The sequence below is a fragment of the Danio rerio genome, chromosome 6, assembly GCF_052040795.2.
Source record: "Danio rerio strain M-AB ecotype USA chromosome 6, GRCz13ab, whole genome shotgun sequence".
Classification (NCBI taxonomy): domain Eukaryota; kingdom Metazoa; phylum Chordata; class Actinopteri; order Cypriniformes; family Danionidae; genus Danio; species Danio rerio.
Window position 1 is genome coordinate 56,127,091 of NC_141026.1, and position 11,399 is coordinate 56,138,489.

Consider the following 11,399-nt stretch of genomic DNA (forward strand, 5'->3'; position numbering starts at 1 on the left):
CTTGGCGCCGCTAATTTATCAGCGCCAGTATAGAGTATGCAGCAGCATATGGCCCCGTGAGATCCGCCTCTCTTCCCATCAACCTGCGGCTCATCCTGCTTTTCCATTGGCCTTTTATTCCTCAGACAGCCTGCTATTCCTGAACTCGCCGTAATCGCATCTATCGCGTGTATCCCTCGACAGGATCGGAGCTGACAGAGTTAATTTCGCTCCTTTTGGCACCCGCGGACGTCGATTTGCCTCGGAATTAAGACGGTGCTTTAAGGGTAGACGGTCGGTTGCGCTATAATTTAACATCGTGCGGGAGGTGGAGCCGCCGAACAGAGCAGCGCGCGCACCACGACATTATTATTCCTCTTAAGTGCATGTAAGTCAATGTTTCGTCCTGTGTTAAATGAATGCACGAGGGCTGTAATGCTCGTTTGCACGTCCGCCTTTAAAGCGGAGCTCACGCTGTATGGCTTCCATACAGATTTGTCGTTGCATAACCTATTGAGCGCCTCGCCTGCATGATCAACATCAGAGTGATTCAGATGGGTTACCGGCGTGAATTTGCCAATTGTACAACTTTGAAACTTGATTATGCATTATTTTGATGTCTTTCACTGTTTTAAAGTGAATTAAACTTCACTTATTAGCATTGCATTTGTGGTTTTAGGGATGTGTTTATAATCATGAGCTATTAAATGTATGCTTGAGTTGCAAGTCAGCACAAATATTAAATATTGCATATTATATTTAATTGATTCCACGTGTTTTGAACAGACTGCAATCATGAGTGATTCAGAAAAACAAACCGTCTCCCTTAAGGACAAGGATGGAGTAGAGAAAAGAGGACGAGGAAGACCAAGGAAGCATCCTAAGGTACATAAAACAATTGCATTATCTGTTAACAGATATATTGATCAATGAGCAAACATAATGCAATCAGTTTAATGCATAAAAATACGCACCCTCAGTTTAGTATAACATACAGAGGGAACATCCTAAAAGGATAGTTCACCCCAAAAAATTATATTTATTCACTATTTACTTCCTTTTAAAAGCTATATGAGTTTCTTTCTTTTGTTAAACACAAATGACAACATTTTAAAGAAAGCCGGAAACCAGTAACCATTGACTTCCATAGAAAAAAAAAACAATGGAAGTCAATGGTTACAGGTTTCAAGCTTCCCTTAAAACACATTTCTTTGTGTTCAACTGAAGAAAGAAACTCATATAAGGGAAAGGAGAGTAAATGAAGACAGCATTTTCCTTTTTGGGTGAACTGTCCCTTTAATAAACATGTTTTCTTTCAGGAATCCAGTGGGTCACCAAGTGCGAAAAAACCAAGAGGACGACCAAAAGGCAGCAAAAACAAAGGCCCATCCAAGAGAGTGAGCAGTCTTGCTTTTAATTAACTCGCATTATGATTAATGAGCCTCTTTGTGTGATCATGGCATAGCCGTGAGTGTGGATATAAATATAGACTTGCTGTTTTTTTTTCTCACTATTGCCTGGTAGTACAACACAGCTGTCTCAGGTTTGCAAACACACAGAGACATATGCATTATTAATTCTGTATAGTGTATGCAGGTTTTTTTTCGTTGACAGCTCATCCCCTGGCTAAATGCAGGTGACCCGCTGTTAGCCACTTAGCCCTGAGCAAAGCACTGTCAGCTCCCGCCTCAAGAGTCCTCCATGAACCCAATGCCCCCTCCATCTGCTGTTATGTGCAGAAAGAGGCTCCCTCTGCTGGTGCACTTGCCTTGCTTTGCTATTGGTCTGTGAAAATGCTGTGGGGAGGGGGACAAAAATCACCCATTATATCCAATGGTTTAGCCTGAGAGGGTCAATAGAGAGGAGGAACTATGACGTCACCTTGTAGGCTAATCGGCTGCTAGCATAAAACTGGTTCCCTAGAAAAAATCTCTATAGGATTTTCCCATAGGAAGATTGCAAATAATAAGCTCTGTGTTCAAACACAGTTCATTACACTCACACATTTTTTCCAGCCGGGTAATCCTCACACTAAAATACAACTTTTAGCACTTTTGGATCTTAAATGCAAACGCAAGAACTGAAAAGCTAACATTAGGCTAAAAATGTACTACAGTGCCCTCAGGGCGCTCACCTGTGACATCAGCACCACCCTGCTACAGACATTTCAAGCTTATTTTTAGAAATATGGTCCATGACAAAGATTTTTATTATATTATAATCCACACTATATATTATAAACAAATAAATTCACAAAAACACATGGACCTCCCTGCAGAAAAATCCAGCTTAAACCAGCCTAGGCTGGTTGGCTGGTTTTAGCTGGTCGACCAGGCTGGTTTTAGAGGGGTTTTGGCCATTTCCAGGCTGGTTTCCAGCCATTTCCAGCCTGGTCTTAGCTGGTCAGGTTGGAAACTGACCAGCTAAATCCAGCTAAAACCAGCTTGACTAGCCTGGTTTAAGCAGGACATAGCTGGTTTTGGCTGGGCTCCCAGCCTGGCTATGCTGGTCAAGCTGGTTTTAGCTGGTCATTTCCCAGCCTGACCAGCTAAGACCAGGCTGGAAATCAGCCTGGAAATGGCCAAAACCCCTCTTAAACCAGCCTGGTTGACCAGCTAAAACCAGCCAACCAGCCTAGGCTGGTTTAATCTGTTTTTTTTTCAGTAGGGAGCTACGTGCCTTTTTGATCGTTTTACGTGGGAAATACATTTTTTTTTTGCTTTACGGCTGTTGTAAAAGTTTTAAAACTATGTATAAATGTGCCTACATATCATAAGACATATTTAAATAAGTGTATTAAGCCTGCTTACTTTAACAGGTGACAGAAATGAGGCGTGAGGAACAAGTCTATCAAATGCCTGCAAGTTCCTTCATTGATAGAGAACAACTTTCAAGATTCTTTTTATGTCACGAAGTACAGCGAAAAGCAGCCCATACAGTCACATATGCTTTACCTTTTAAGGAGGAGTGTAAATATTGCAGTTATGGCAGAGTTAAATGTGTTTAGATAAAGAAAGAAATTAATGAAAAATCACCTGATTACTATAAAATGACAGTTAATATGTGTGTATTTTTACACATTTATTCAAACGTTTGTATTACTGAGAGCAGGAAAGAGACAGGCTGCACTCGTGAGCAGTATCTTCATAATATCGTTTAATTAAATAAATAATCAACAAATTAATCTGTCTCGACTGCCTTTAAAAGTGAAGGCATTATCTACACACAATATGAATTCCCATTTAGAAAAACACTACAAACTATTAAATACTATTCATGAAAATACTTAAATAACAGACAAATCCAAATGCCTAACACAAGCGAGCTGTGCTCCAGACCAGTTCAGCTCGATGACGTATAATGTCATTGACACAGCCTGTAGTCCCATATCGCAACTTGATAGCAACCGTCTTTTTAAAGAAGCGTAACCGATTTAAAAAAATCAAGAGTGTGATGTTACTGGTGTGTATTATGTAAAAGCCAATAGGGTACATGCCGAAGCATACTAATAGGACTTTTAATTTGCCAGTAACCTGGGTTAACCGCTTCCGGTGAACTGAATGCTATTGCAAAACCGGTGCAATTAAGGTCTGTTTTCTTTAAAAATCAGCGATCTCCACTGGCTGAGTGATATCCAATATAAAGTGGGTCTCAGATTGTACAAGAAGCACCGCATTAATTTCCCCACCATGCCTTTTGTGCATTTATTTTACCCTAGTATATTCAATTGAGCTTCTGCGGTAACCTGCCGATTCTGATAGGTGCGTGCAACAGTTTTATGTCTCGTTTTACGCTTGAGCAACTAAAGGAATGACAAAGTCTATTTAACTGAATGTATTTTAATCACATTACAACATTGATGCAGTAAAATGAACTGATTAAAATAAAAATAAAAATCACTTTAAAAGGTCACCGGAAGTTTATCAAAATGGGAAAAACACTAGCTCGGCATATACCCTATTGACTTTGGGACAAGAGAACCGGAACTGCCTAAATGCTAACTCGGTTCTAGGTTTTTGCATACAAATTGACATCAAGGTTCCTCCACTCTACTGCATGCAACTTAATGACATTTTTTTAATTAGTTTTTTTCTATTAGTTATTAACAGACAGACAGACAAATCCATCATGTAACAATAATCTCTGCAAAAATGTCAAATAAAGCATGAAAATGGTGACATATATGACCTACAAAAAGGCTGGACGTAATGACTACTTACAAATCTTCAGAAATCAAACAGCATTATTAGTCTTTTTGTTATGTTAGAATAAAAAAAAAATCCCTAATTTTATCAAATTTTGTAGAGTTCCCAGAGGTGGCATGTCTAAATCTTTCCAAATGTAAAGTTGAGGTGAGTCCAAGAAGTCGGTCAGAAAAGAGAAGCCTTCTTCCAGAAACAAATGATAATTTTCTTAGTTATGCTCTTGCTATACGGAGCAGGTAACCGTACATTTCGGTTGAGAGTCTCCAGGAATTCTGACCAACCCAAAATTGCTATCATTGGGTCAGGTAGTTACATTCAAATAAGGGTCAGAGAGGATCCAAGTGCAAGTGACAATGTTTATTAGTCTTAGTCAATAAACCAACAAGAATTGTGCCAAGCTAGAGGGACGCAGAACACAGGGCAGGAACAGAACAGGAAAACCGGGTCCAGATATTCTCCTCAGGGGCCTGAGCACAGACAGCGCGCGCAGGCACGCACACACATGAGATATATAGGCACTATGATGAGCCTCAGCTGGCGAACTAATCAAACCAGCTGAGTGTCGTCATAGAACGTGAGCATAACAAATCCACATGGACAACCAAAACAAAACAAAACCACGTGATCAAACATACACTCCGGAGAAGCGCACAAACCTGCAACCGTGACACAGGTAGTTAAACACACTCATAAACCTTAGCAAAGAGCTGAAATGTCTAAGCAAAAACTTTGAATTTGAATACAGGACCAAAAAGATGTTTTACACTTGTCGCATGTGGGAGAAACCGAGGGTTAGAATTTACTAAGCTTTGTTTTAGAATAGTAAAGTCTGTGTAACACTTTCTACTAAATACGGTTGTGTCTAGAATTTATAGAACGTGAATAAATTACAGCAAAATGGTGGCTCAGTGGCTAGCACGGTCACCTCACAGCAAGAAGGTCACTGATTCGAGTCCCGACTGGAACAGTTTGCATTTCTGTGTAGTGTTTGCATGTTCTCCTCGTGTTGGCGTGGGTTTTTTCTGGTTGCCCCGATTTCCCACACAGTTCATGCACTATAGGTGAATTGAAAAAACTAAATTGTGCGTTGTGTATGTGAGTGAATGAGATAATATATAGGTGTTTCCCAGCACTGGGTTGCGGCTGGAAGAGCATCTGCTGTGTAAAACATATGCTATATAAGTTGACGGTTCATTCTGCTGTGGCAACCCCTGAAGAACAAAGGGATTAAGCTGAAGGAAAGTGAATGAATGAATGAATAAATTACGTGTTTTTAAGACTTGAATAACTTTTTTTTTTCAATAGAAATCATCGACCTCTGGCAGCAAAGCGAAGGGAAAGCCTAAGAAAGAGGTAGGTTTTAAAATATTTGAGCTCTTCTGTGGAACACAGATTGAGATATATTGACATTTGGACATGAATGTGACATGAACATGGCATAAGTGTCAATGTTTCAGAATGCGTAATGAATTAGATTTCCATGGATGTATTGTTTGTTTGGATACGAAAATATTTGGCTGAGATACAGTGCATCCAGAAAGAAATCACAGCGCTTTACTTTTTCCACATGCTTTTATGTTACAGCCTTATTCCAAAATGGATCAAATTCATTTATTTCCTTAAAATTCTACACACAATACCCCATAATGACAATGTGAAAAAAGAGTTTTTGAAATTGTCACAAATTTATTAAAAACAAAAAAAGCTGAGAAATCACCTTTACGTCAGTATTTACAGCCTAACCCATGAAGCTCACAGAATTGAGCTCAGCTACATTCTGTTTCCACTGATCATTCTTGAGATGTTTCAGCAGCTTCACTGGAGTTCACCTGTGGTCAATTCAGTTGATTGGACATGATTTGAAAAGGCACCTGTCTATATAAGGTCCCAGGGTTGACAGTGCATGTCAAAGCACAAACCAAGCATGAAGACAAAGGATTGTCTGTAGACCTCCGAGACAGGATTGTCTCGAGGCACAACGCTGAGGAAGGTTACAGAAAAATTTCTGCTGCCCTGAAAGTTCCAATGAGCACAGCGGCCTCCATCATCCGTATGTGGACGATGTTTGATACCACCAGGACTCTTCCTAGAGCTGGCCAGCCATCTAAGCTGAGTGATCAGGGGAGAAGGACGTTAATCAGGGAGGTGATCAATAACCTGATGGTCACTCTGTCTGAGCTCTAGCGTTTTTCTGTGGAGAGAGGAGAACCTTACAGAAGGACAACCATCTGTGCAGCAATCCACCAATCAGGCCTGTATGGTAAAGTGGCCAGACGGAAGCCACTCCCCACCTGGAATTTGCCAAATAGGCATCTGAAGGACTCTCAGACCATAAGAAACCAAATTCTCTGCTCTGATGAGACTCAATTTGAACTCCTTGGAGTGAATGCCAGGCGTTATGTTTGGAGAAAACCAGGCAGCGCTCATCAACAGGCTAATAGCATCCCTACAGTAAAGCATGGGGGTGGCAGCATCATGCTGTGGGGATGTTTTTCAGCAGCAGGAACTGGAAGACTAGTCAGGATAGAGGGAAAGATGAATGCAGCACTGTACAGAGACATCCTGAATGAAAACCTGCTTCAGAGTGCTCTTGACCTCAGACTGGGGCGACAGTTCCTCTTCCAGCAGGACAATGACCCAAAACACACCGCCAAAATAACAATGGAGTGGCTTCACACCAACTCGGTTAATGTCCTTGAGTGGCCCAGCCAGAGCCCAGACCTAAATCCTATTGAACATCTCTGGAGAAATTTGAAAATTGCTGTGCACTTCCCATCTAACCTGATGGAGGAATGGGCAAAAATCCTCAAAGACAGGTGTGCCAAGCTTGTGGCATCATATTCAAAAAGACTTGAATGAATACTTTCCGGATGCACTGTACATCTTAGATGATATGTGGGTGAGTACATTAACAGGAAACGTTCATTTTTGGGTGAACCATCCCTTTAACATGCATTTTGTGGAATGAAAGACTTGCACAATTAATAACTGTCTTTTTAGGTGAACTGTCTCTTTAAATTTTCAATTTTATTTCAACTCGCACAGCAGCAGTGACACCATCCTGAATGATTTTAAAGGTCAAACTATCTTGCTAAACCTATTTCAAAATGGGAGTTGGTTGTAAATGTCAAATATTGCAGTACATGCAGGAGAGAAGCTTGAATGTTTTTTAACCCCAAATATTTGATCCGAACAGGAAAAGGAAAAACCTCAGGATTCGTCTGAGGATGCTGAAGAAGACGAGGATGAAGAACAGTAACAATCTGACCGGAGCACTACCTCATATTCAACCAAACCAACAGCAGTCTGCTCTCCAACCTGTGGACAACACAGAATGTCTTTCTACAACCACAAAAGGACAGTAACCGATCCTGCATAATACATGAGCTTCATGTCATTAGATCAACTATACTGAAGAAATCACAACCACAATGCATACAATTATGTGTTTCCAGTTATTTCTACTATATATATATAAACACACACACAAATATATATATATATATCTAAATTGGACTGAGGTGCTTTTCTACTATAGCATTGTTTGTAGTTTAGTCACTTTTGTGTCCAAGTAGGAAGATAGATTTAGATCAAGCTATAATTTAATATGTGACATCCTAAGCTTAATAGTTCTTATAGAATGGATTCATTTTGAATGTAGCCAGTCAAACTACACTGTAAAAAATATCTGTAAATGAGATTTTTTCTGTATTTTCCCCTGTTTTTTATGCTTTTAAATTGAATTATGGGACTTTGATTATTCTTCTGACAACTTTTATCCTTGAAAAGTTTGATAAAGTGACATTTATTACGGTTTTTAATAGTTTAAAGTGATATATTGTCTGGTTTGGCGGGGTATATTAAGCTACAAAAACCTTGTGATAAACTGCCAGTGCATTTTCTGCTATATTACACTCTTATTTCTCTATATTTAATAATTTTATAAATTATTAAAACGACTAAAATGTCAATAAAAGTCACTTTGTTAAACTGCAGAGTTGAATTTTCAGCATCAAAAGTAAATATAAATATATACATAAATATCCCATAATGCAATTCACAACCATAAATAAATGGATAATTAACCGATATTTATTTTACAGTGTAGCTTTTTGTTAGTGTAGCTGTGCAACTATCATCATTGAGTATTTGTTTGAAGGCAGGGGACTTGTATTTTGTAGTAACTGAAAAATAAGTTACCCTGACCAGGAGTGTATAGATTTTAGCAGCTTATAAATGTGATGTTTTCCACTAGAATCCCCAGAAATGAGCATTGAGGATTATAACACACGGTTTGTGTCTGGATGTACTGTGTATTTCTATATTTGTTGGTCACTGTAGAAGTTCCTGGAAGCATCGTTACGTTTTTGAAGCCATCGCTGACACTGATCTCTCGGGTACAAATTGCACTTTTAAACTGATTCGCAGAAAACAGTTGATTCGTTTTTGATGGTATATTATGCTAGACGACATTCCTGGTAACAAAAAATAGCACTATTTTAAAACTGCATGATGATACTTATTGTGCTTATTCCTTTTTAAGAAATAATGTGGCCATTTTTGGATTTCTTAAATGGTTAAAAAAAAGTTGGAATTTAAAAAAACAATATATACACTTACCGGCCACTTTATTAGGTACACCTGTCCAACTGCTCATTAACGCAAATTTCTAATCAGCCAATCACATGCCAGAATTTAGCATCAACAATATGAAAGAATGGATCCATCCTGCCTTGTATCAACAGTTCAGGCTGGTGGTGGTGGTGTAATGGTGTGGGGAATATTTCCTTGACACACTTTGGGCTCATTAGTACCAACTGAGCATCGAGTAAACACCACAGCCTACCTGAGTATTGTTGCTGACCATGCCCATCCCTTTATGACCACAGTGTACCCATCTTCTGATGACTACTTTCAGCAGGATAACACACCATGTCATAAAGCGTGAATCATCTCAGACTGGTTTCTTGAACATGACAATGAGTTCACTGTACTCAAATGGCTTCCACAGTCACCAGATATTAATCCAATAGAGCAACTTTGGGATGTGGTGAAATGGGAGATTCACATCATGGTTGTGCAGCCGACAAATCTCCAGCAACTGTGATGCTATCATGTCAATATGGAGCAAAATCTCTAAGGAATATTTCCAATACCTTGTTAAATCTATCCCACGAAGGATTAAGGCAGTTCTGAAGGCAAAACGAAGTCCAACCTGGCACTAGTAAGGTGTACCTAATAAAGTGGCCGATGCCTTGCACATTGAAGTGGTTCTTGGATTTTTTTGGTGACCAAAAATCAAACATTGAAATGTATATTAACGTTACAAATACCCCACATTTTTATGGCATTGTTCCTTAAAGCACGGGTTCTCAAACTTTTCAGCTCGCGACCCCCAAAATAACAATGCCAGTGGCTCACGACCCCCAATATCCTCTGAGGTGGTTATAAATACAAAAACTTTGCATGCAATGGTGCACACACACCAATAGACCAAAGTCTATTCCTCGTAGATTTTTTTTATGTATGTTAGTGCTGTAAATGGCCCAGAAAGCATAGCTTCAGATGCAGCTATGCTGTGTGTTTAATATAATGTAATTACCCCAGCGATCGCAATTGAATAGAACTAGTAACTATTAGCTACTATAGTAACTTTATAAAGTAGTATATAGTAACTACAGTATAAATTACTATTTTTTTCTAGGTTATGGATAAAATATGGTAATTCTTATGGTTTAATAAAAATAAATAGATTTTTGGAAATCACCAGGCGACCCCCTTTCATTGTCCCACGACCCCTCGGGGGGTCCCGACCCCCACTTTGAGAACCACTGCCTTAAAGGACACTTTGCATTACAGATTTTTCCACACCCAAGTGCTTTTAAATGAGAATGATTTCTATAATCATCTGGCTGTACATGCAAATGCTTCAAATTTCTGACTCAAAAATAAATGACACATTCCCTATGTACTGTATACATATGACAGGATACAAATTTTTCATATGTGCAAATTCAAACTATAGCCCACATAAATCCTCCTTAAAACACTAGGATTGTATTTTACACATTTAAGTCCTTCTAATCCTCAGAACTCTGAGACATTCACCTCAGGTATAAAGGTTTTATGAACAGACAGCAAAAGCCCAAGACAATGTCAATCCCTCCGGCAGTAGAAAAACCCTTTATTCTGCAGTGATTGTCCGTGTAGCAGTAAATAGCCTAGGGATGCTGTGTGTGTGTGACATTTTAATAAAACAATACTAGAGTTCTAAAATGTGTGTTAGATTTATAGACTGTTTATTTGTATATGTATAATGTGTGTGTTGATCTGAATAAAAATACTTTTTCAATTTGGTTTTGAGTCTTAATTGTTTACAGCAATTGATATTTTATCATGTATTTATACCTTTATTTATATATTTTTAATTTGGTTCATCCTAACTTTATCTGTTGTGTGTGTGTCAGCACTTCTACTAGCACTTCTTATTTCCTACTCTCTATTCCAATCGTTTGTGTTTTCTTGATATTTAAATATAAAAAATAAATATATAAAATAATAATGTGGTGGCTCAGTGATTAGCACTGTCGTCTCACAGCAAGAAGGTTGCTGGTTTGAGTCCAGGCTGGATGAGTTGGCATTTCTGCGTGGAGTTTGCATGTTCTCCGATTTCCCCCACAGTCCAAACACAAGCGCTAGGTGAATTGAATATAACTAAATTGGCCGTAGTGTATGTGTACGCATGTGAGAGTGTATGGGTTTCCCACACTGTAAAAATAAAAAGTTGAGATAACTTACAAATTTAAAGCAACCGGCTGCAAATAAATTTTAAGTTTATTAAGCTTCAGCGCTTGAAGTTGTGCCAAATTATTTTTGTAAGTTGAATGAAAAGGCTGTTTTAAGTCAAGTTTACTTTATGGAATAATTTGGCCCAACTTCAAGCACTGAAGCTTAATAAACTCAAGATTTCTTTGCAGCCGGTTGCTTTCAAATTTTAAGTAAACTCAACTCTTATTTTTTACAGTGGTAAATGCTCAAATGAAGAAATCTAAATTCAAACGTCTCCTCAACTGATGTTTTTTTCATCAAACAAACAAAAAACCTGCAGTTAAATGGTTTTTATGAGTAAATTCAACTCTGAGCTCAAAAATATGTCCACCTAACTTAAAATTTTAAACTGAGTTAACAGTTTGTAAGTTAGATTTTCTACAGTGC

General features: G+C 38.6%; 3 protein-coding genes across 4 annotated transcripts in view; 1 reads left to right on the forward strand and 2 right to left on the reverse strand.

Annotated features, from left to right (window-relative positions):
• The window catches only part of slc12a5a (solute carrier family 12 member 5a), a 2,560,186-nt gene that overhangs the window by 84,697 nt on the left and 2,464,090 nt on the right, over positions 1-11,399 (reverse strand). The window lies entirely within an intron of this gene.
• tusc2a (tumor suppressor 2, mitochondrial calcium regulator a) overlaps positions 1-11,399 on the reverse strand; it is a 30,079-nt gene that overhangs the window by 10,785 nt on the left and 7,895 nt on the right. The gene's annotated exons all lie outside the window — the stretch shown is intronic.
• Positions 24-10,541, forward strand: hmga1b (high mobility group AT-hook 1b). Of its 2 annotated transcripts, XR_015492896.1 has the most exons (6): positions 151-367; positions 766-864; positions 1,299-1,376; positions 5,490-5,537; positions 7,381-7,841; positions 8,288-10,536. XR_015492896.1 is itself a non-coding variant. In NM_001077276.2 (5 exons), exons 2-5 carry the CDS (start codon positions 775-777, stop codon positions 7,441-7,443), a joined length of 279 nt encoding a protein of 92 aa, NP_001070744.1. In that variant the 5' UTR covers positions 24-367; positions 766-774; the 3' UTR covers positions 7,444-10,541. The 2 variants fall into 2 exon arrangements, 1 of the variants encoding a protein (NP_001070744.1); NM_001077276.2 differs by having other exon boundaries at positions 24-367; positions 7,381-10,541.

Excerpts from the sequence above, each read along its gene's own strand:
- hmga1b (NM_001077276.2), top strand. The coding sequence starts at position 775 with ATGAGTGATTCAGAAAAACAAACCGTCTCCCTTAAGGACAAGGATGGA. Across the intron at positions 865-1,298 it reads GACCAAGGAAGCATCCTAAG|GAATCCAGTGGGTCACCAAG; the intron begins GTACATAAAACA and ends GTTTTCTTTCAG. Across the intron at positions 1,377-5,489 it reads ACAAAGGCCCATCCAAGAGA|AAATCATCGACCTCTGGCAG; the intron begins GTGAGCAGTCTT and ends TTTTTTCAATAG.